General features: G+C 24.4%; 1 protein-coding gene across 1 annotated transcript in view; it reads left to right on the top strand.

The window, feature by feature from the left end:
* Positions 1 to 27,761, top strand: part of LOC101235628 (nitric oxide synthase 1) — a 153,258-nt gene that overhangs the window by 94,879 nt on the left and 30,618 nt on the right. Inside the window, exons 18-22 of the mRNA XM_065795281.1 lie at positions 13,713 to 13,833; positions 18,824 to 18,902; positions 25,910 to 26,100; positions 26,192 to 26,364; positions 26,476 to 26,601. Coding sequence (XP_065651353.1) covers positions 13,713 to 13,833; positions 18,824 to 18,902; positions 25,910 to 26,100; positions 26,192 to 26,364; positions 26,476 to 26,601 — 690 coding nt within the window. The remainder of the gene's footprint in view (positions 1 to 13,712; positions 13,834 to 18,823; positions 18,903 to 25,909; positions 26,101 to 26,191; positions 26,365 to 26,475; positions 26,602 to 27,761) is intronic.

The raw sequence follows: 27,761 nt of genomic DNA, 5'->3' as shown, positions 1-27,761 counted from the left end.
GAAAAATATGAGAAATATAAATATGGTTACTAATCTTAAAATCCAAAAATTACTTTTGACTAATATAAATATATTTTATAATTTTTTTTTATTATAAATTTCTTCCTAAACTAATTACATTTTGGAGTAACTCCTTTGATCAGACTTCTGTATTAGTGACACCATCCTAATGAATATTTAACTTATTATTATAAATTTTATTATAATTATTAGAGTGCGACGATTATTTGTTTATCATATATCAATGTACAAATATTTGTTAAAGAATATTCAATTAAATTATTCGTTAAAGAATATTTGAAAAACTAATCGTTTAAATTATTCACAGGGTACAAATATATCTGTAAACCTATATTTGTTTAATAAATAATAACCATTTAACATTATTTGTTAACTCAAAACAAAGATTTTTAAAAGCGAAATTATTAAAATGGTTGGTGTGGAATAGAACTGACCATTATTATAGGGATCATGGTAAGTCCTTTATTCCACATTTTTAAGCCATCTCATGTTTTTTGAAACTTATTATACCGATGGTAATTAATTAACACATTTCAAGTGGGTATTCTAAATATTATTTAGACTGGTACTAATGTCCAATCTTTTGATAAATAGCAATGTCTACCAAAACGTTTAAAGTTTTTTAAAGTTAATTATCATAGAAAATTTTTGTTTTTATAACTTTAAAAAGTAGACAATAAGTATAGTTTTTCTATATGTATTTTCTTGTCTAGTTGACACAGACGTGAGTAAACAAGCAAAAAGGCCCTACGAATCAGAAGTTTTAACATCAAATCAAACCCCGCATGGAATCACCTATATATTCACTAATCGAATTAAATTTTAAATCTTAAAAAAAATTTGTTTTTTACCTATTTCTAATACTCAAACAAATTTTTAAAAAGAAGATGTCATTTGCCCGAATGTATTTGGTTGGAGATTTAAAGTGACTTATTATTATAAGGCTTTAATTTTTAACCTAGTATTAATTTTCATCGCAAAATGTTATATTCAATTTTAATAAATCTAAATATATATTAGTTATTTTGCTACCACTCACTAAAAAATATTGAAATAAGGAATAAGTATTGAAAAGGTTGGTGTGGACTAAGACCCGTATTTTATGGGTCATGACAGCTAATATTATTTGTTTATAGAATATAATGTTAAGTGAATTTTATTTGTTAAATGAATATTATTTGTTAAATGAATACCCTAAAATCACCTAAGTTCGGTCACCACGTAACTTCGGTCATTTAGGAAAAAATTTAAAAAAAATACGGAAAACTCAAATTTTGCAAATTTTTTTTTCTCAAATAACATTTGTACTTAGTTTGTAAATATGAACCTAGAAAAAAATATGTTTATATGCAACCTGCTGAAATAAATCTTTAGCAAAACAACAGTTTGAAAAAATGCATACTATTAAAATCTAAATAAGCAAATTATTAAAATAAATGATTATAATTAATCTTAGTATTATTAAAAATCACCAAATTAATTATATTTACATAAAAAAATTAATAATTTTTGAAAATTAACTACTTTTCTTTATTTAAATTAGTGAAATTTTAAAATAGTCTAACTTCAGTCATTCACGAATAAACAACAAAAGAGACAATTAGCAGTAATATTCATAATTTCAAAATTAACTGACAGTTCTTTAAGTTCTAAAAAACATCAAGCTTGTGACATCTTTTTTGAGATAAAACTACAGCTCAAAGACAATTGTGGATGCGTTGCGAATCCTGTGATGATTGTTTGCATGGATCTTGCTGTTCTACTACGGTCAACGATACGTGCAAGAATTGCCAATAAACATACAAAGCTCATTTAAAGCAATTTAGTGTTTTTCTGTTAATTGTAAAATATATTTTACAATTAACAGAAACGCCCTCCTTAGTTACTGGTATCACCTCAATTTATATCATAATTTTACAGTAAAACAACATTTAAATATTAGTTTTCATTATTTGTGGCATTAAGTTTGTAATACGTTATTAGTATTTATATAGTGGTCAAACATATGAGATGGTATTAAAAGTTCGGTCAAAGTATTTTTGTTATTTTTGTTTTAAACTAAATATTAAGTACTAATTTATATTTTTCATTTTTTATTTTTACAATATCAATTATCAATATAATTTTCTGTGTGTTTCAGGAAAAAAAATTGAAATTTTTTTATTTATGCGTGATAAATAAATGTTCAAAGCTTGACCGAGCTTAGGCGATTTTACGGTATAAAATAAAAATAATTTGTGATTTATGAGTATATTATTAAGTTTTACTTTTATATATTTTATCTTTTAATATTTGAAAATGTTAAATAAATTTATCGTTATTATGATTTATACTATACCAGTTAATTACGGAGTCAAATTATACCAACAACCTGCAGGTCACGATCCATTTACGAAGCTGCCACCTTCATATGCTGGTGGAGATATTTTAGCAGGAAAATGCATCAAGATTAAAAGAAAAAAGTATAACTGCTAAAATAGAAGTACAAGTGTTAGAAAAGCAGCATATAAAAAGGAGACAGAGCAATTATTCAAGTCTTTTAAAAAAATTTTAAGACATACAAGACATCATGACATCATTTAAGACATAAAAAATACAACTCGTTTTAATTAAACATTTAAGACATAAAAGATACAACTCATTTTAATTAAACATTTAAGACATAAAAAATACAACTCGTTTTAATTAAACATTTAAGACATAAAAGATACAACTCGTTTTAATTAAACATTTAAGACATAAAAGATACAACTCGTTTTAATTAAACATTTAAGACATAAAAGATACAAATCGTTTTAATTAAACATTTAAGACATAAAAGATACAACTCGTTTTAATTAAACATTTAAGACATAAAAAATACAACTCGTTTTAATTAAACATTTAAGACATAAAAGATACAACTCGTTTTAATTAAACATTTAAGACATAAAAGATACAACTCGTTTTAATTAAACATTTAAGACATAAAAAATACAACTCGTTTTAATTAAACATTTAAGACATAAAAAATACAACTCGTTTTAATTAAACATTTAAGACATAAAAAATACAACTCGTTTTAATTAAACATTTAAGACATAAAAGATACAACTCGTTTTAATTAAACATTTAAGACATAAAAGATACAACTCGTTTTAATTAAACATTTAAGACATAAAAGATACAACTTGTTTTAATTAAACATTTAAGACATAAAAGATACAACTCGTTTTAATTAAACATTTAAGACATAAAAGATACAACTCGTTTTAATTAAACATTTAAGAGTTATGTGTCCCTTTTTATGCCTAAGTTTATAAACGGAAAAAAAAATTTTTTTCATTTCTGGTACTTTTCATAATATTATAATATAATTGTTATATTATTTATTGTTATTTATCTTTTAATTATGAATTTAATCACAATTTGTTGTAATTATCACAATTTTTTACTGTTACTTTATATAAGTAAGAAAACATTACTTATTAGTTTGTTTGTAATTAATAAGTAATGTTTACTCGCTTATTATATATTATATCATGTAATAATTATATAAACGAAATTTTTAAATTAAATTAATCATTAGCAAGATAGCTTTACTGGTAAATTTTTTTATTCAATTTATTCCTTTAAATAAATCAAATTTAGTAGGGTTACCCAGGGCAATCACAAGCAAAAATACCTTTTTAAACTAGTAATTATTTTATCTTTCGCTCTAATTATTTATATAATTTATTACTTTACTTATTATATATGTTTAAATATTAGCTATTACCCGTGCCGATTTTTGACACAGGTATTTTTTTCCCAACAAATTTTATCTGTTTACACTAATGATATTCTAAAGGAATTTCCTTTCATTTACAACTGTTAATTTAGATCAAACATTTAAATATTTTTTTCAGGTGCAAGCTGTCTTTCTTTATAAAATGCTCAGAAATTCTTGTGTTTAGGATTTCTTTGAAAGGGCTGATACTACTCATACTACTCATGTAATGTGCGCGAAAAGGAACTTGTTTCTAAAGCCAGTACTACTTCAGGTCTTATTAATCATCTAAAAGGACAGCACTGGCATGTCTTTTTGGAATATAAAAAACTTAGTTATGCCCAACAGATTGCGAAAAAGTCTCTAGTTATTGATGATAATAACTCTTAAGAAACCGATTTCATCAGTACTCCCAAATGAGCTTGTCTTGTTGTCACTCCTGAGTCATACCCTCAATTTTTAATATCATCTGGTAAATTGAGAAATGCTAAAGCGTCTAAAACTTCAGGACAGAATTCCTAAATTATATAAATTTATTAGTGATCATGTGAATAAAATTATTGACAATGAGAAGACTGTTTACTACTGATATTACTATTGATGTGCCTTTAATATTGATATCTTGACTTCTTGTAATAATCTTGCTTTCCAATCTCTCACTCTTCATTTTATTACAAATCGTTATCAACTTAAACAACTTCTTGTTAAACTTGATCGATTTCCTGATGCACATAATGCGAAAAATATTGCAGAAAAACTAGATTATTTAATAAAAGGCTTGAATTTGGAGAAAAAAACATATATATGGGCAACAACTGATAGAGGTTCAAATGTTATGAAAGCTATGCGCATCAGCAAAGTTATCAACAACAATCTTTGGCATGCTGATCATCAGATACATTTAATTGCCACACAGGATAGTGGTTAATAACTCAGATAGTCACTCAGGAACATTAGCTCTCGCTAATGTTCCTAAGTGGTTAGAAATTTCACTAAAGCTAAACAAATTAGTTGGGCACTTCAGTCATTCTTTTAAGGGTACGAATATTTTGAGGAAAATTGCTATTGAGCATAAGCAACCAAGAACTAGACTTATCCAGAAAGTACCAACTCGTTGGAATTCTGACCTGAGACAGTTAAAATCCATTATCAATTTAAAAAGGTGCTTGGCTATTATGGCAGAGACGTCAACTAAAATTGAAGGTTAGATGCCCACTGTTGAAGAAGCTAATATCATTAAAGGTATTATTGAATGTCTTGATACAATAGATAAAATTTCACAAGTTTTAAGCTCTGTCAAAGACCCGACAATCAACTTGGTAATACTGAAAATCTATAGTCTTAAAACAAAATTAACTAAAATTGGAAAACTAAGTTCGCTTACATGTGTCACAAATATAACTCAAGTTCTAATAGCAGGATTTCAACAACATTTTCCTGATTGTGTTCATTAAGTACCTGAGTATTCAATGACATATTCTTGATCTAAGACAAAAGGGATCAATCATTTTTGCACTCGATGAGAAAAGTTACGAAAATATCACAGATACTGCTATTCAAGTTACACTTGATATGCGTCAAGGAGATGATGGCAAAAGTCCTACATGCATTGAAAACTCTAACCAAAGAACGAAAAATAATAATTCGCCCAATTAAGTAGCTTCAACTGGTGCTGTGAAAAAGCTATATGGACAAAAAAAAAAAAAAAACACTGAGAAAAATTTTCCAACAGCTTTTGGCTCAACATAACATGCTCACATGCTTTCCAATGCCAAATGCGAGCACGTTATGTTGATAAAGGAGTTGCAAACAACAACGCAGATATCATTGAATATTGGAAGACCAGCATCACAAGGTTTCCTTATCTCAGCAGACTAGTAAGAATAATCTTGTGCATTGCTGCATCATCAGCTACCTCGGAACAAGTATTTTCAACTGCTAGAAATTTTCTATCAAAAAGAAATAACCTTTTTAATATTGAAATAATGGTTTTCATGAAAGAAAACTTAAAGGAGATGGAAAATATCACCTGGCCGATCTATGAAGATAGCAAAAAAAAAATAAGAAAATATGTACAAAAAATATACTTTCTTATATATAATAAAAGTTTTTTTTCATTGTTGTTTTTTTTCAAAATTTATTTCAATTATTATGAAAAGTTGATAATATAGCCATCAGATTGTCTGTAATAAGCAGTTAAATCACAGGATAACAATAAAAATTTAAAAAAATATATAAAAAACTTTATTAAACACTGCCTTCAGTGATGTGACATATTTAAATCTGAAAAATGTTGTAGGTATACCTAAGCAAGTGACCAATATACTAACTAAATTTGGTGTCTTATTTTTTTAATGAGTATATTCGCTACTGCTTATTCGCTGAATGATTATTTTATTCATAAGCGGAAATAAATATATTTTTTTAACAAATATTTGTTAAACGTTTATATGTTGAACAATATTATTTGTTCAGTAATTGTTCAACGATTAAAATGAAAACAAACAATTATTCGTAACCGTTTAACAAATAATATTTAAAAAACTTGTTTATAGAATAATCGTCGCGCTCTAGATATTGTAAGAAAGGTTGTTAGGTTAGTAAGGAATAGGTAAGTTGAATTTTTGTTTAAATCTTGATATAAGTGCATACATATATACATATACATAATATATATATATATATATATACATATTATATATATATATATATATATATATATATATATATATATATATATATATATATATATATATATATATATATATATATATATATGTATATACACTTTAAATAATTACACTCCCAAAATGTCTACAAGCAGTCACTAACTAAGTTAAAATTTAACAGAAGGCAAAGAATTGATTTAAAGAACAAGAAAGTAGTTGGTAGAAGGTTTAAAAAGATGTCAACTGTATGAGTCAGGAAAGCATGAAAATAGGAGATAATGTTAAAGTGCTAATGTGGGAGGTAAAGAAAACTAGATTAATTATTAGATTTATTAGATCACTGTTGCCATATCTGGGGCAGATCTTCTAACGATGTCTTTTCTCTTTTAGACAAGGTGCAAAAACACATTGTAAACATAGTTGGACCTGCTCTTGCAGCCAACCTCCAACCATTATGACATTGCCGTAATGTTGCTTCTCTGTCTCTTTTCTACAAATACTATAATGGGCACTGCTCTAAAGAGCTAGCATCTCTTGTGCCATCTACTAAAATTCATTCTCGTGTTACTCGTCATTCAATTAAGTCTCATCCTTTTTCTGTGACTGTTCCTATGTGCTCCAAAAACGCCTATTTGTCTAGTTTTTTTCCTCGAACATCAGCTCTTTAGAATTCGCTTCCTTCATCTTGTTTTCCTGATTCATATAATTTGCAATCCTTTAAGTCGTCCATCAATCATTATCTTGCTCTACAATCTTTATCTTTTCTCTTCCAGTATTTTCCAACTTTAATTAGTGGTTGCTTGCAGCCTTGTTGGAAGCGAAGATGTTTAAAAAATATATATATATATATTTTATACATATGTATATATATATATATATATATATATATATATATATATATATATATATATATATATATATATATATATATTATATATATATATATATATATATATATATATATGTAAATTATGTTAGTGTATTTTACAAATAGAGTGCTCAATTTTCTTAAAGAACAGAGCAATAATAAATTAGTAAAAAACACTTATCTAACTTTTTTCTTCAACTTGAAGTTTCACCATTGCTGGATCATCAGGAAGAGTTACTAAATCTCAAAAAAAATTCAATTTATAGAAAAAAATATTTTACAGGAAGTTATAAATTATTATAAAAATAAACTAAAAGTAAAAATATAAAGATTTTTTAGTTACTATATTTTTTTGGTTAACGGGAAGTTATAGAAAGTAATTATTAAATAAACTTCTTTGGAATGGGGATAGTTTAATTTGGTCATTTGTTTTTATGATTTTTTAAGAGGTATTTATTTCCATGTCTACATTTAGAAATTAATTCAGATTTTTTATTTAATAAATTTTCCTGATTTAAATGAATAATTATTGCAAATTTTTCTTGGAAACATAGCATACATTTTTTGAAAATGTTATAATAGGCAGAGGCAAATTTTAATTTTAAATTAACTATATTTTATAGTTTTAATTAATTTAACTATAAAATTACAAAACTTAAATAATGAATTTCAAAAGAATTAAAACTAGACGTTAATAATATAAAATTGAACCCTAAAATTGAAAAATATTTTAATTTTTGCTGACAAAATAAGCAGCATTTACCAAATTACTCCAGAAGCATCAAAAAATACTGCGCGATAATATTTCTAATAATTATCAAAAAGCACCAAAAAACTTGGAAAATGCCATTAATTTGGAAGCTCAAAACATTGCCAAAAAAATTAATTTAGATGCGAGAATTGAATCAGGTGCACCAGCGCAAACGTTTGTTTCACCAAAAGATCACAAACCAAATTTTCAAAATAAACTCCCTTGTAGGCTGCTAGTTTCTTCAAAAAGTGAATTAGGGCACGTTAACAAAATAAAACTAGTCAAAATAATAACTATATTCGGAAAAAATTAGGTTTACATCAGTGGAAAAATACCACTGATGTTATGGATTGGTTTTCTAAAATTAACAATAAAAATGATTGCACATTTATACAATTTGATTATTAATTTTTACCCCTCAATTACAGCAGAAATTTTAGATAAAACAATAGAATTTGGAAAATACCTTTTAGAAATTACTGAGGGCACTATCCTTATAATTAGGCACTGCAGAAAAACTTTAATAAGGAAACGTGGAAGAAAAAAACCACGCACAAATGCTTTGATGTAACAATGGGAAGTTACGACAGAGCAGAAATTTGCGAATTTGTAGGTTTATATATTTTAAATACCCTAGCTAAAATAATCCAAATTAATCAATTAGATCTTAATCGCGACGACGTTTTAATAATAATGCATAAAAAATCAGGGCCACAACTTGATAAAATTAGAAAAGATATTATTAAAGTTTTTAAAAACATTGGCTTCCAAATTGAAATAAACATAAATTTAAAAATAGTGAATTTTCTTGATGTCACATTTAACCTCTCAGAAAGTTCCAATAAGCCCTACAAAAAGCCTAATGACGAATTATTGTATAATAATGTGAATTTGAACCATCCCTCTCAAATTCTAAAACAAATTCCAATTTCAATTAACAATAGGCTAAACCAAAACTCTTCTAATGAAAATATTTAATAATAACTCCTCTAAATGCGTTTATGAAGATGCTCTTAAAAAAAGTGGCTTTCAAAATTTCGAGCTAAAATTTGAAAAGAATATTGCTAAAAAGCCTAATAGAAATAGAAACATAATTTGGTTCAACCCCCTGTACAGCAAAAATGTTTCAACAAATATAGGTAAAATTTTTCTAAAATTAATAGACAAACATTTTCTTCCCTCTTATAAATTACATAAGATTTTTAACAGAAATACCATTAAAGTAAGTTATAGTTGTACAAAAAATTTAAAAAGAATTATAAAAGGCCACAACTACGCGTTAATTAATAAAAATGAACATATAAAAGAAAAAAACACTGATTATTGTAACTGTAAACAAAAAATAGATTGCCCTCTAAATGGAAAATGCCTTTCGAAAAATGAAATTTACAAGTGCATTGTTTCCTCACAAAATAACCCTGATTAACAATATATTGCCTTAACTGAGGGGAAATGGAAAAAAAATTATGCTAACCACAAGCAATTGTTTAAACACAAAAAATATTCAAAAGAGACTTTGCTGTCAAAATATATTTGAGATTTAAAAGAAAAAAGAAAATATTTAATTTACAATGGTCTATTCTAAAATCTGCCCCTGCCTATAATAACATTTCCAAAAAATGTATGCAATATTTGCAAGAAAAATTTGAAATAATTACTCATTTAAATCAGGAAAATTTATTAAATAAAAAATATGAATTAATTTCTAAATGTAGACATGGAAATAAATACCTCTTAAAAATTATAAAAACAAATGACCAAATTAAACTATCCCCATTCCAAAGAAATTTATTTAATAATTACTTTCTGTAACTTTCCGTTAACCAAAAAAAGATAGTAATTAAAAATTTTTTTTATTTTTAATTTTAGTTATAATAATTTATAACTTCCTGTAAAATGTTTTTTTCTATAAATCGAATTTTTTTGAGATTTAGTAACTCTTCCTGATGATCCAGCATATCTTATATATTATTGTTTATATATAATAGATTCATAAATCAAATTATTAAGTTACTGATTTTTTGTTAAACATGATCATAAAATTGGTTTTATCAAAATCAAGTAAAAGGTTATATAATGATAGATTTCAATTGAAAGTCGAATATTTAGAAGAACATAAATTAATTAATTATTCTTGAGGTTGTAAAAAAATAACGGATATTTTTATTGCAGTTAATTATCAAAGCAACATTTTGTGTTAAAATAATTTAATAATGGTAAGCTGAACAATAGACACACTTTATTGAAATTACAATTAATATATACCATGTTTAATTTGAAATAAAAATTTGATACCATTATAAGACTTATAAAACTAGAGTTTCTTCAAGTGTTAAACTTCCAATTTGAAAAATACTTGGGTTACTTTCAAATCTAGCAACAAAGTTTGTATTAGAGATTTTAAAGGGTATTTGCATCAATGCGAAACATTTAAAATCACAAATCAGACTCTTTTTTTTTTTTTTTTGTTCAAAATGATTTTCATGTTAAAAAATTTTCATGTTAAAAGATTTTTATGTTAATAAAAGGTTTTTTAAACAACTTTAACTATGTGGTAACTTGTAGTTTTGATTAAAATTCATTTTTCATCAGACGACTTTCTTTTTCATTAGACGACTTTCTTTTTCATCAGACAACTTTCTTTTTCATCAGACGGCTCTCTTTTTCATCAGACAACTTTCTTTTTCATCAGACAACTTTCTTTTTCATCAGACGGCTTTCTTTTTCATCAGACGGCTTTCTTTTTCATCAGACAACTTTCTTTTTCATCAGACGACTTTCTTTTTCATCAGATGACTTTCTTTTTCATCAGACGACTTTCTTTTTCATCAGACGACAATTTCTTTTGTTTGAACTATAACTTTAACTATTCAAATAGTTTTTGTTTTTAAAGAGACATTTAATTGTTAAATCTTTTAGAAAAGATTGTCTTTTACTAACATCATTTTGAAAATATTTTGACCGCATATAATAGTTTGGATGTCAAATTACACCTTAAGGTCAGGCTTTTTTTCCATTTCATGGTTAATTTGCAATTTAGTAATCCGGTGGTTGGTGACAATAATTGAATTTATAACTAAATACTTTTAAGAGTAAAATTTTTTAATTTAAAATTTAAAAAAATTTTTTAACAATTTAATTTTATGAGTAATATTCTTTTAATGCTTAAGATGTTAGCAAGATTTTTCTGAGTTGCCTTAGTTGCCCAAACTTTATATATATTATTTATTTACTGTTTAAATTAATAATTGTTAAATTATTATCATTAAAGGCTCTTATAAATTTAACTTGGCATTAAATCTCAACAGCATTTTTTTTTTATTATTGTTAATTAAAGGATTTGGTTTATGGAACCATAAACAAATTAAGTATATTGAAATATTTTTTTTTTCCAAAAGGCCCTATTAAGATAGATAGCTCATGTGGCATTCCCACACAGCCTCTGGAGCCAGCTCACCCCTGCAAACTTATGCTTCACTTATACCAACTCAAAAGTTTCTCTAACTCTAGTAATAAATTTTATCAAGTAATATAAATCTCCAGATAATTTTGAATGAATATCTGAATATTAAATATTTTATTTATAAAAAATCTTTGTCAATAAGAAAATCAATGAAAAATTTTCAGTTTAAGCTGATATACGTATGTATATATATATATATATATATATATATATATATATATATATATATATATATATATATATATATATATATATATATATATATATATATATATATATATATATATATATATATATATACATATATACATATATACATATATGTATATATATACATATGTATATATACATATATATATATATATACATATATACATATATGTATATATATACATATGCATATATACATATATATATACATATATATATATATATATATATATATATATATATATATATATATATATATATGTATATATATATACATATACATATATACATATATACATATATACATATATATATATATATATATATATATATATATATATATATATATATATATATATATATATATATATATATATATATATATTAGAAATATATATAGAAATTAAATAAACTACAATAAGTATAACATATTATACTTTACAAATTTTAGGAATGAAAGATTTCCTGTTAAAAAAAACTTTATGACTGGTGTTAAAAAAAACTTTATGACTGGTGTTAGAAAAAACTTTATGACTGGTGTTAAAAAAAGTTTAATGACTGGTGTTAAAAAAACTTTTTGACTGGTGTTAAAAAAAACTTTGACTGGTGTTAAAAAACTACTTTAATCTCTAAACTTTAAAAGAAACGTTTCTCATATAATTTTTGTAAATATAAAATCAGGCGTTGAAAGAGTTCAAACTAATTTATAACTAATCAAACTAATTTATAATTTTTTAATAGAGGCTGTAATTTAATTCTGTGTTTGTTTTTGACTAAATTGAAATTGATTGTTCCTTTACTATTTTTAAAAAAGTGTTCTCCATGCTGTTCATTCTTAAAGCAAATTGTATTTTAGAGTTTTGATAATTAAAGTTTCATTAAAATATTGGTTTCATTTAATGTAACAATTTTTTTTTTATTCTTAAATTCATTTTACATTTTTGAGTAAAATTCATTTTACATTTTTGAGTTGATTTCTTTTTTCATTTTTGGGGTACATTTTTGACCCCTGAATAATATGACTTTATTTGGTTAAGTTTTTTATTTTATTTATAATAACCTTTCAATGTAGTTTTTAATACATTTTCATCAATAGCTGCTCTCTTTTTAAAGAAATTAATTTTCTTTAAATCATTTGAGAACTTTCAATGCACTTTGTAAGAGAGTTATCTTTATCTTTCATAACAAAACAACTTTATTGATTCAAAACAACTTATAAAATTATCCCAAAAATAAAAAAGTATTGCGTTTAAATTTCCAAAATATTTTTATTTGGTTTTAAAAAATTTAAACTTTTAATTGTTCTATAAATTTAAATGGTTTTTATTTTTTTATAAATAAAATTGGTTTTCATTACTTTATTACTTATGTTCATTTTAAGCTCATTCATTCATTTTAAGGTAATACTCATACATTCGTTTTAAGCTAATGCTCATTCATTCATTTTAAGCTAATGCTCATTCACTTATTTTAAGCTAATGCTTATTCATTTATTTTAAGGTAATGCTCATTCACTCATTTTAAGCTAATGCTCATTCATTCATTTTAAGGTAATGCTTATTCATTCATTTTAAGCTAATACTCCTTCACTTATTTTAAGCTAATGCCCATTCACTTATTTTAAGGTAATGCTCATTTATTCATTTTAAGCTAATGCTCATCATTCATTTTAAGCTAATGCTCATTCACTAATTTTAAGCTAATGTACATTCATTTATTTTAAGGTAATGCTCATTCACTCATTTTAAACTTTTAATAACACTGTAAATCAAAAGATTTCAGTCCAGACCCTTAATTTTTTTTTTTCTGCAATAAACTGGAAAATAGTTAAAGCAATCTTTATCCTGGACTTTAATGTTTTTAGAAAAATTTTTCACTAAAATTTTATTGTTTCAAACTCTTCTTTGGTTTCCATTGTTACATAACAAATTTTTTTTTAATCTTTTTTATTTACAAATCAGCTTATATATATTTTTTAACAGGCAGCATGTGAACAATTTTCAGTGAAGATTGAAAATCAATCAACGCACAGTTCTCAATTGCGTAGTGAAGACTATCACGTAGTATTTCCTGAAATGTTTATCATGAAATCTCTGCATGAAGGTAAATTTTTTTTAACCATGGTAAATATTTATTACTTGCTAAATTGTTTTAAGGATATTTTAATGAATGTTTATACTAAATTATTTTTTCAATTACTTTTTTTTATGGAGACATTCAAAACAACTAAGTTATTTATTTATTAGTAATATTTTAAGACCCCAAGACAGTCTTAACATCAGACTATAAAACTAAATATTTTAACAAAAAATGTTTAAAAAATTTGTTTAAAGAAAACATTGTATTGATGTCAGTCCAATAAATATTTCTCTAACAAAATTTTTTATGGTTTGATATGCCAAACTAAAACTGAAGTTGCTGCTTTAAAATTAAAAAGATTTTAAAAATTGTAGATTTTAAAAATTGACGTTTTGTTAACATGTGGCTGTCAGCAAAAATATCAAGATGGAGCACTGTTTTTATTAATCATTTTACTTCATGTGCTATTTGACCTTGGGTTTCCCAAAAAACAACACATGGCGTTTATATTAATTTAGATATTCAAGTATTCCAAATTACATGCGGTATTCCAAATATGCTGCACTTCCTCTATTTATAAATGTATTTGATTGAAATGTATTTGCAATTTCATAACCTAGGTTAACGATTGTTTTTTTGGGTAAAACAAAGGGAGTTTTTTTTTTTTTAACAAGAAAATAAATTAAAAATTTGTTTAAAAAAATATTTGTTTGACTTGTTTTCATTCTTTTATTTAGTGTACCAATTTATTGGTCTCGTCTTGAAAAAATCTTTAAATTTTTTTCAACCTAAAGTACAAATATTTGTATTTGGAAAATGCTGATTGGATATATTTGTATTTGAATTTGTACTTTGAAATCTAGTATAACGATGTTTGTATTTTTATTTGAAAGAAAATAATTTCCTATTATGAAGAAAAAAATTTCCTGTTATGAAGAAAAAAATTTCCTGTTATGAAGAAAAAAATTCCTGTTATGAAGAAAATAATTTCCTGTTATGAAGAAAAAAACTTTATAGTCAGAATAAATAAAAAAAGTTAGCTTTAATATAATAACTTGAAGGTATGTAAAGTAAACAAATTAAACATTGTTATCTTAAATATTCAAAGAAAGAATTTGTTTTTATATATTGCTCTGTTTCATAATAAATTTGATGTCAATATATTAAAGGTTTAAGTATTCAAAAGAAGTTACAGTTATTTTTTTTTAATTTTAAAATATCATTTATCATCCTACCTTCACCATCTTAAGTACCATGTATATTGATTAACTTAACAAATCTTTTTATGTCAATCAAATTAGCTACAATGAAAGAAAAAACTATAGCAGGCCTTGTTTTAAATATAAAATGGCTTAGCACATTAGCTCTTTGTGATTTTGAGGTCATAAAGTTATCTTTTTTTTTTTTAATTTAAGGACATTAAATTTGTTTAAACTACTGCAAAACAAGTTCAATTTACTAATTAAGAAAAACAAATCTAGAAATGTTAGTTTGTATATGTACATATTGTGGAATGTCTACTTTGTAAATGTACATACTGAGGAATATCTATTTTGTAAATGTACATATTGTGGAATGTCTATTTTGTAAATGTACATACTGAGGAATGTCTATTTTGTAAATGTACATATTGTGGAATGTCTATTTTGTTTCATAAGCTACTACCTCCAACTCTATATACATCCAAAAAATATTACTTTTTACTTTGTACTTTCTTTAATGTTGTCATTATGTAAATACCTTCTAGTCAAGTTAAAAGAATTATTTTTTACTACATAATCCACCACCTCTATTAAAATAATAAAGAATAAATCTGATTATTTGGTGTACATGCATCCAGTTGTTGCTGATGTTTTTATCATGTTTAACATAGCTTTACAATATGTGGTCATTTAATTTCAATTTCTAGTCATAACTTGCCAAAATTGTTTCTTAGTGACCTTAGTGCATTTGTATACTAGCAAGATAAGTGACTGCATTTTTTTGTCAATTTACCTGGTGTAGATTTAACAGATAAAACTTCCTCATAAGCCATACTGAAAAGGCTAGTTGATAATTCTGTAGCTAGTTTTCTGTTGCACTCTTTTTGTCAATAACTTGTTCTTTTGTTTTCTTTTTTTCAACCTGAATTTGAACAGAGTTTTTTTTTTTACGTTTTGGAAGTTGTTCTGTGTTTAAAACTTTTTTGCAGCTTTCAAACTTTCTAGTTTTTTCCTGTTGTAAGGAATTTAACTAAAACAGGGTTGCTTGATGCCTGGTCTATGGGTTTAAAATGGTGAACTCTTTTGATTTTATTTATATTCACTTTCATTCCACTAAATAGATTGTTATCTAATTTTAAGTTGTACTCTTTATGCTTTTGATTATTTTCTCTTTTGAGTTAGGCAAGTCAACAGATCCTTTTCCAATGTAGTTATATAAAGCAACAATTGTGCTAACAGCTTCAAACACCTTTGCCGATTTAACCCTCTCTTTATAATTGTGGCGCAGTTTAATGAATGCACGGTACTTTTGGATTTTTCATTCTTATAAATAAACATTAAAAAATTTAAGCAATAAAAAAATAATATTAATAACTGTAATTTCAAGTAATTTTGTTAAACTATTAAGCATATTTTTGTTAACAATAAAGACCAAGCAGTGACCAAACTCTTAAAATGTTTAGAAATCAAGGCTTATTGTTTTCTATGATTACCAGCCCTTGAAATCTAAAAAACTTCAGTTAGGCACAAGAGTTCTAAATTGAAAACTCTTTCAAAGAAACTTTTGGCCAAGATCTTTGGGCTTGTTGATGGAATAATGTAATCTATTTCCAAAGATCAGTAATGAAACACGAGATTTGTTCTATGTCACAATATAATTTAAAGTTTTTGTTCAATGTTACCAGATAATCTAAAGTTTTTAAAACAATTAAAATTATGGAATAAAACTGTTTCATTATTTAGCAGAAAAAAGATAAGAAATTTTTATTCATTTTTTAATTCATTTACAGAATGGGTATTTTTATTAATGGCATTCCACAAGATTGAGTTTTAGGTCTTATTTTGTTTCTGATATTCATAAACGTCAGGAGTTAATTTGTACATAATTAAAACATATGCTGATGATAGCAAAATATAAATGTAAAGTTCTTCTGATAAAAAAGCAAAATTTCAAACTGATTTTATTCATAACAACTTAAACAGCATATTAAAGAGAGTTCTGTGGATTTTGTATGGCTGGATGTAGGTGGAAATAAACAAAAGTATGTATTAGCAAAGCTTTGAAGCTTAGAGTTAATCTCTACTTTTTTAAGTTTTAAAACTTTTTTTTAAAACTTATAAAAGTAGATATTGTAAAATTTAAAAGAATAAAAAGTTCTGTAAATGAACTTTTTTTTTGTTTAAACAAATTCACACCAAGAAGAAGAAAAAGAGTCCATTCAACCACTAACTAGTTTTGAAGTAAAAACAAAGAAGAGAGCTAAAAATCAAGAAACTCAATTGACAAAAGACTAAAAAAACTGTAACACACTTGTGTGTGTTAGAAAAGCAAGAAGAAGTCCATAAATGAAGAGAGAATAATGAAAGGAGAGAAATCCAAGGATGTTTGAGGAATAGATAAATAAAACCTTTTTAAGTATTAAAGAACAGTAAAAAGGTAAAGCTTAGTTAAATGACAAGTTAGGCAAAATTGAGTTTTGGTTAATGGAATGAATGATGATAGCTTGCTTGAGCAGCGACCTATGTGCAAACTCATCTTGAGTTTATGGCTCTAGTATGCAATTTGCTAAATTGTTTGTGCCAGAAAGAGTTTAACACAGGGCTACCCAAATACCATATTCAAATAAAATATTGAAATATCAAAAGTGTTAAAAACGCTTAGTTATATAATGTGACTAGACTGAAATTAGAAAATTTTATTACTTTTTGACTATATTTTTTATAAGATTTAGTCAAAAACTATAAATTTGGCCTCAACAACTCTTTTTAATTTAAATAACTTTTTTAATCAAAGTTCTTTCTTAATTATAAGGAAATTTCTGTTTTTACTTTTTTTGATATCGCACAAACTGTTATTTATATAAAGCTGATGTAACTATTATAAAATATTATTTTTCTAAACTAATTTTTTTCGCAAAGTAAAACTTATAAATATAAACAAAGATATTGCAAGAGCTATATTGCTTCAAGCGTAAATTCAAGCAAAAAAATTAACAATAGCGTTACATCCATAAAAGAAGTTGTTATTTTTTAATTACAAAAAATTAAAGTCTTTATAAGATATTGTTTAAAGTTTGTAAGTTTCAACACCATTTAGTCAGTGCAAGATTTAGCCAAGTTTACCACCCAAATTGGCAGTCGTATACACTTAATTAAAAACTTGATTTTTAATCATGTTATTTTTAATTACAAATTCAGATGCAATATTTATTATTATATAATATTACAATTATTATAACTTATTATTTTGTTTATATATTAAAGATTATTTACAGTATATAGATTACTTACAATAATATTTATAAAATAGAAATATTTTTATCATAGTATACTTAAATTAGTATAGTACATGTTTTGTTGTATTCAATACAGTATTAGAGCATCAAGAAAGCAATCATCTGCTTATCAGAATGTAGAGAGAGTAGTTTTAGGAAAAAAAGGTAGATTAAAAAAAAACCCTAAAGAAAATGTGTTTAAGGTGATGATAAAAATTTTAGTTAAGAAAAAGAGATCATCTTCTTGCTTTACGAGAATCTTTTTTATATTTTAAATACTAAATCAAGGATATCTGAAAATCTGGTGATTGAATAATTATCAGTTAGTTGCACACTTTCATTCAAAAGAAAGAGTTGGTATATGTTTCTTATACTGCCCTGCATATCAAGAATACTGTATATGCAAAATTATAGATTTTGAGTTAATTTTTAAATTAAAAATTTTATTCCTCATATTTACTATAATATGTTATTACAGTTTTTATACTTGAATTTTTTTTTTCTAAATAAAATAGTTTAATATTAAATATTATTTAGAGCTTAAACTTTTCCATCAAAAAGCCATTGAAGCATGTCGAATAGTTTCTGTGAGCAACTTGCAAACTCAAGAATCTAAGTAATTTTTAAATTTTTGTTTGTTTTATTTAACAAATGTAAGGTTATTATATATATATATATATATATATATATATATATATATATATATATATATAAGGTTATATATATATATATATATATAAGGTTATATATATATATATATATATATATATATATATATATATATATATATATATTTATATATATATATATATATATATATATATATATATATATATATATATATATATATATATATACATATATATATATATATATATATTTATGTATATATATATATATATATATATATATATATATATATATACATACAGTATGCAAGAAAGTTATTCATACCCCAAGTATATTACTAAACTTTGTTTTCATACTCTGATGTGTTTATCTTTTATTGTTATGAAAAAATAAGTATGTGTAAACATGATAATTAAGAATAGTTTTGTGGTGATAATTAAAATGTTAAATTATTACGTTTGGTTACATTTAGTATATAACATAAAAAGTGCTATTTTAAATACGACATAAGTATTCATACCTATTGAATTATTTAGTGCTGTAAGTTTATTTTTTGATTGTTTTTGCTGGTAAGTTATTTAATTTTGTTTGTCTACACTACAGACGTAAAATTTTAAATATTTAAATAACTTCTTCTGTGTTATGTCAAAAGTTTTCCAAAATGCCTAAGACCAACAAAATTAGTGTTGATGTATGGCAAATGATTGTTGATGATCATGAAAGAGGCTTCGGGTATAGAAAAATTGCTGAAAAATATAAGAAAAGCAAGGCAACGGTACAATCAATAATACAAAAATATAGAAAGACTGAAAGTGTGCAAAATAAAGCACGTTCAGGCCATCCACCAAAAACAACATCTCAAGAAGATAAGCTAATTGTACAATAAGCAAAGCGAGAGCCTGTTATTTCTGCCAGAGCTACTAAAGAAACTAAACGTGAACATTTCTAAACGAACAATACAACATAGACTTTGCTCTGCAGGGTTTTATGGATCCCGCGTTACAAAAAAACTTTATTTAAAAATTTATTTCGAGAAAAAATAAAACTAAATGCCTTGCCTTAGCAAAAAACTTTTCAAAGACACTAGGTTTCTGGAAATCAGTTTTATGGTCTGATGAAAGTAAATTCAAACTAAAGAATTCCAAAAATAAACCAAATGTATGGAAAAGAAAAGGAAAACCCTGAGACAAAAAAACTATAAAAGCAACCATCAAACACAGAGGTGGTAATTTACTTGTTTGGGGCTGTTTTAGTTATAATGGAGTTGGTAACTTAGTTCAAATTGAAGAAAAATTAACAGGAGCTGGATATGCATATATTTTGCAAAACAACCTTATGCCTTCCGTCAATAAATTAGGATAAATGGATCAATTTGCCTTCCAACAAGACAATTATCCAAAACATACCAGTAAAATTGCCAAAATATATTTTGAAGAAAATGAAATAGAATTGTTGGATCGGCCTGCACAAAGTCCAGATATCAATCCAATTGAAAATTTGTGGCATTATTTGGATGGCAAAGTTAACAGGAATGAGCACAGTATCAACAAACAAAACTTCTTTTTAGCGTTGGAGGCAGCTTGGCATATTATTCATCCAAATTGTTTACAAAACTTAGTTGATATTATTCCTCGTCGCTTGCAAGCAGTTATCAATGCCCAAGGACTTTATACTAAATATTAATTAACAAATTAAACAAAAAACTCGAATATACTAATTAAAACTTTGAGAGGTATGAATTCTTTTGATACTTCCTAATATCTCAATTTTTAAATAATTTTCACTTTTTTTAAAAAACAAGATTTAATTTTTCAAATATTATAGTTAATATTGTTAATATTTGCTACAAAAAACATTTTTTAAATTTCAATTAAAATCATTTTAATCAATTTGGTTTTTGTTTTATTACTACAACATATTTTATGATAGGGTATGAATAATTTTATTGCATACTGTGTATATTGATATTTAAGGCTGTTTTGTATTATAATAAATAATAAAACATATAAGTCATAATTGTTGCTCAATATTAAAAAGATATTTCAAATAGAGCGATATACATATATATATATATATATATATATATATATATATATATATATATATATATATATATATATATATATATATATATATATACATATATACATATATACATATATACATATATACATATATACATATATACATATATACATATATACATATATATATATATATATATATATATATATATACATACATACATACATACATATATGTATATACATATATTACATATATATACATATATATATATATATATATATATATATATATATATATATATATATATACACACATACATATATATATACATGCATACATTTATAAATATATATATATATATATATATATATATATATTATATATACATATATATATATATATATATATATATATATATATATATATATATATATATATATATATATATATATATATATATATATATATATATATATATATATATATATATATATATATATATATATATATATATATACACCTTGTTTTAAATAAAATATGGCTTAGTCCATTAGCTTGTCATGATTTTGATGTCATAAAGTTATCTTTTTTTTATTATTGTTATTTAAAGACATTAACTTTTTTAAACTACTGCAACAAAATAAATTACCGCAAAGCAAGTTTGTTTTAATAATTAAGAAAAAAAAAATCTAGAAGTGTTATTTTGTAAATGTACATATTGTGGAATATCTATTTTGTCTCAATTTTTTTTCTTTTAGTTTTAAATAATTAGATTTACTATTACATTTTTTATTATCATTTAACATAAATTAATTTTTTTCTTTTCTCGACATTTGTATAAATAAACTAAAATATATATATTTTTTTCATTATTTCATAAAAATGTTTTGCAAATAATGATTTTTTGCTTTTAAAAAGTTATTAACAAATAAAAAATATTACTTGTTGCAAAGAAAAAAAACTGAAGTTAAAAACCAGTTTTTTTAATGTGACAAACAAAGATTTAAGTTTCCAAGTATCATTTATTAAAAAATATATACCATTGCGCATTCACTTGCCCTAAGACAAAAAAGTTAAACATTTTTTGAATATTTTTGATGCAGTGTTATAAAGTTATAACATGTTTACTGGAATTTAATTTTTTGTAAAAAATTGGAAAAAGGAGTAAGAAAAACCGAGAAAAAAAAACTAACTTTTTTTAAATTTAAATAACTTTTTTAATTGAAATTCTTTCTTAATTTGTAGGAAATATCTGTTTTTACTTTTTTGATATCCTACAATCTGTTATTCATATAAAGCTAATGTAATATTATAAAATATTATTTTTTGCAAAATAAAACTTATAAATATAAATGACATTGCAAGAGCTATATTGCTTTGAATATAAATTTAAGCAAAAAAATTAATGGTAGAGTTATATCCATAAAAGAAGTTTTTTTTCAATTATAAAAAAATAAACTCTTTGCAAGATGTCGTTTAAAGTTTGTAATAATTAATGTTTTTCCATTATTTTGATAAAATCAATCATTATAACAAAAAAAAAAAAATTTTAAATATCAAAAGTGGCGCTAGTATAAAATGAAATTTAACATGTACTATTTTTTAGATAATTTTTTTTTTTTTTTTTAATTGGGTAATTATTTTTTTGTTGTTTGTTATGAGAAATTGTCTAAATAAATATTCTTGCACTTCCAAGATAATTAAAAAAATTTTTATTATGTTTATTTTATGATTTCTTTTTTTACCCGCCTATGACATTTTTTTCTTTTACTTAACATTTTTGATGGAAAAGTTAGGTTAACAAAAACAAAATTTTCTTTGTTTTTTCTTATGATATATTTGTAAATAGTGTGAATATTAAATTTATTATGCAAACTTTTTTACATAATCATCATTCAAACTTCATAAGTGGTTTTTATAACTTATTTCTTCTTTTTACTTATTATTTCTTTTATCTTACTGCTTAAATAATTTCTTTAGACTTGAAATATTAAACAATGATTAAAAATGGCTTGTGTGAAATGGCTTACTCCTTTCTTTAAATGGTGCGCCAGTTTACACTTTAAAACAAGGCCTTATATATATATATATATATATATATATATATATATATATATATATATGCATATATATATATATATATACATATATATATATATATATATATATATATGTATATATATATCTACACACACATATATATATATATATATATATATATATATATATATATATATATATATATATATATATATATATATATATATATATATATATATATATATATATATATATATATATATATATATATATATATATAAATAAATTAAGGGTGTTCAAATTTGAACTATTTTTTTAATAAAACACATTGTTTTTTTTGAAATGAGCAGATATTTTTTATTGAATATTAAGTTAGGCATGGCAGTTAACAATGAAAAAGAATGTCAGATAAGTGCACATCTCTTGCAACTCTACAGGCCTCCAATCTTTTAGTAAAATTTTCCAACACATGATGACATAATTGTGGTTCAATTTGAGTAATTTGCTCAATTATGTTTCAGATGTTGAATGTGTGAGTATTATTAGTGCAAACTTTGCTTTTCAAAAAGTTCCATAAAAAGAAATCTAAAGGCGTCAGATCACGTGATCTTGGTGGCCAGCTAACAGTTTTTCATTCAGAAACTGTTCAATCACCAAATTTCTCTTTTAAAAGATTGATTGTTTCAGTTGCTTTATGATATTTTAACCCCCCCCCCTTCCTCTCTTCTAAAAACACATATTCTGCACATCAGTATGCTCTAATTTGTCAAACAAAAAGTTACTAATCATTGTTTGATAATGAACACCATTCACAGTAACAGTGTGTCCAGTTTTTTTTTTAAAGAAATATGAACCAATCAATCCACCAGACCAAAAACCTTATCAAACAGTTACTATTGTGGATGCAGTTTTTTTCCGATATTACTTGTGGATTTACTTCGCACCAGATTCAACAATTTTGTTTATTTACATACCCACCAATTTCAAAATGAGCTTCATCACTAAAAATCACTTTGTTATAAAAATTATCAGTTTCTACTTTTGCTGCAAGAGCCAAGTTTACAAATGCACTACATAATCTATAATCAGTTGGCAATAAGTCTTGTGTTAACTGTATTTTGTATGCTTTTATGTAAAGATATGCAAAATATTGAATAAAGTGGTTTGTTTTATGCCTAGTTCCTGTGAATGATGACGAATTAATGTGTTTGACACTTCACTAATACTTTCACTGACAGTAATATTTTCTAGGGAACAACCACTATGACTGTAAATTTTATTTTTTTGATCTTGAATTGAACCAGTTTCCTCAAATTTTTTCACAATATTTCGAATAGTGGAGTTCGAATCAATTTTAGTACATATATATACATATATATATATATATATATATATATCTATATATATATATATATATATATATATATATATATGTATATACACCTATAGTTTGATCTTTAAATTTATGAGCAACTGTGGCGCAGTGGTAGCGCACTTGCCTCAGAAATGTAAGATCCGTGGTTCAAACCCCATCTCTGGACAAGTTTTACAACATCAGTTGGGAAGGAGGTGTGAACTTCCTATTAAATGCTCTTCGGCGGTGCTCTGTGATAAGACCGCAAGGTCTTATCACAAAGTACCACAGAAGACTTCTTGGGGCACCTAAAAAAATATTAAAATATTAAATTAAATTTACCATTTGTTTTAAGAAAAGGTTTTTAATGACTCTTTTTTTTATAAATGACAAAGTTAAGTATACTTTATTTAAAAACCATTAAATTTAGTTGGAGAAACTAATTAAATTTTATCATTTTTTTAAAAAACTGCAAAAATGCAACTTAATAAACTGAAATGTTTTTTTATTTTTTTGCCTACATTGACTGGAAAATAGGTAGAACAGAAATGTGAGGATTGACTGCTACATTTACTGGCAATTAGGTAGAACATGTTAGGAGCACTGCTACATTTACTGACAATTAGGTAGAACATGTTAGGAGCACTGCTACACCTACAGACAAGTAGGTAGAACATGCAAAGAGTGCTGCTACATCAACTGAGGATTTTGGTTTGGGCAAGCAATCTATCAGTTTAAAAAAATATTTTTTTAAAGTTTTTAAACTTTTATTGGTCTAAATTAATTTTTATTTTTTAAATGTAGAAGTTTTTTTTAAAAATGTTTTAAAAAAGCAAGAGTATACACACACACACATATATATGTACATATGTATATTTTCAAGCTTTTTCAGAAAAAGAAGAAAAAAATAAAGAATAATGAAAGGAAAGATTGCTGCCCCGTCCCAAACCCTCAGTCAAAGTAACCACACTCCTTATCAACAGCAGGCTATAAGATAGTCGAAGTATATTTAGGAGCAGGCTATCTTATCTAAATACACATTCATACATTTTATCTAAACACACATTCATACATGCTCTCAGGAGCAGGCTATTTTATTTAAACACACATTCATAGTTATATCATACATACACTTCTGTTCTTTTTTTTTTTAAACAGTACATTTTTTTATAACTAAAATATTTATACCGCTGAAAAATTGCTATAAAATATAACCCATTGTGCCTCTATAACTCAGTGTGCCTTAATAAACCAGTATACCTCTATAAACCAGCCTTGACTTAATCAGGTTTTTTCTTTGTGCTAAGGAAAAACCTGATTAAGTCAAGGCTGGTTTTAACCTGATTAATTATTTATCATTTAGTATTGTAATTACATTAAATAATTACGTTAAAATTAGAAACCTTTTTATTTGTAAGTATGCAAGGTTTAAAAAGTTTTAATTTTTTCAACATTTTTTATTTGTAAGGTGCAAAAAAAAATTTTAATTGATTTTTTTAACTGCACAAATTTAAAAATAAAATAACATTTAATATTTTTAAGTTTATAGTAAATTTGTTTATTTTAAACAGTCGTGTTACAAATTTGGTACGTATTGGTAAGTTATCTACAAAAAAGTTGTTACATAGGCCAGGTGATCACTTAGGAGTATATGCATGTAACAACATGGAAATGGTTGATAGATTAATTAGTCGTGTGACAAACAACAAACTTACTTCATTGACTGTTGTAGACATAGTTTTGGATAAAGAAATTTTATATGGTAATTGTATTTTTTAATGTTTTAAAATTAATTTTTTTGATATTTCAAATGGAAAAAAAAATTGTTTTCTTTGCTTACATTAACTTATTAGATGAAGAAGTCAAAGTTCTTTTTCAAAAAAGATTGCCTTTTCCCAACAGCCTAGGAAGAATTTTTGGATGGTATCTTGATATAACAACTCCACCGACTATGAAGCTACTTGGCATTTTTGCAAGTAAATGTAAAAATGTAAATGAAAAAGAGATGCTAATGAAACTTGCTACAGTAAATTGGTTTCTTTACAATTTTTTATTTAATTCTGATTTAGTGGTTAAATTGTTTAGCTTTAGGTTAATTGTTTGTTTACCTTTAGGTTAATTGTTTGTTTACCTTTAGGTTTGTAGTGAATATGAAAGTTGGAAGCAATCTTCATATTGCACCATTGTAGATGTTCTTGAAGTGTTTTCATCAGTTGAAATCGATTTTATACTATTAGCAACAGAGTTACCAATTCTAAAGCCTGTAATTTTACTTTCTGTTTTTCATATTTCATTTATATATTGTTAATGCTTTTATTGTTTCATTTGTATATTTCATATATATATATATATATATATATATATATATATATATATATATATATATATATAATATATATATATATATATATATATATATATATATATATATATATATATATATATATATATATATATATATATATATATATATATATATATATATATATATATATATATATATATATGTATATATATATATATATATTTATATATATATATATATTTATATATATAATAATAATAATAATTAGAGATTAAAGTGCCATTATTTACAACAATCACAATAGTGATGAAGTAATTCAGAAGCACTAAAACAAGCTGGCTATGAGTTTGAAAAAGCGTTTATAAAAAGTTCATATTTTAGTCTTTTTTTAAATGTTTCTAAAGAGGTTGAGTTTGGCGTGTTCATAGATAAACCATTCCAAATTCGAGGTGCAGTCATACAAACAGAATTTGAGCCCAGAGAAGTTTTTTGTTGACGACGTGTAAGTTGACAACTGTCTAATGATCTAGTTTTTTGTTTTGAAGATTGGACTTCTAGGAGTTCAAACAAATATGCAGGAGATTTAGATAATAAAATTATAAAATAATGTGATAACTGATATCTTATAGATTATTCTTTGATTTATTGGTAACCAATGAAGAGATTTCAGCAATATTTCTGAATTTAAATGAATAGGAGAATGGAAAACGACTCGAGATAAGCTATTTCGAATTCGTTGGAGTTTTTTAATATTTTTTTGATAAGTACCAGATAAAAGACTGTTACAATAGTCAAGCTGAGTGTTAACAATGCCACATGCAATTGTATTTGCAGCTTTTTTAGTCAGACATGGACGAATGTGGCGAAGTGGACGAATATGGTAATTGCAGGATTTAATAGTGTTGTTTATGTGCTTGTCCATAAAGAGTGATGAATCTAGGGTGACGCCAAGGATTTTTACTGAATTTATTGTAGTTAGTGTTGTTCCAGAAATAACAATTTTTGAATCATTTTTATGCTTGGTAATTTGTTTTCTAGATCCAAATAAAAAAACTTCTGTTTTATTTGGGTTGAGCAGAAGTCCATTTTCTAGAAACCACTTCGTTACTGCATCAACA

Source organism: Hydra vulgaris, chromosome 04 (assembly GCF_038396675.1).
Source record: "Hydra vulgaris chromosome 04, alternate assembly HydraT2T_AEP".
Lineage (NCBI taxonomy): Eukaryota > Metazoa > Cnidaria > Hydrozoa > Anthoathecata > Hydridae > Hydra > Hydra vulgaris.
This window is presented reverse-complemented; position numbering and strand designations above follow the sequence as displayed.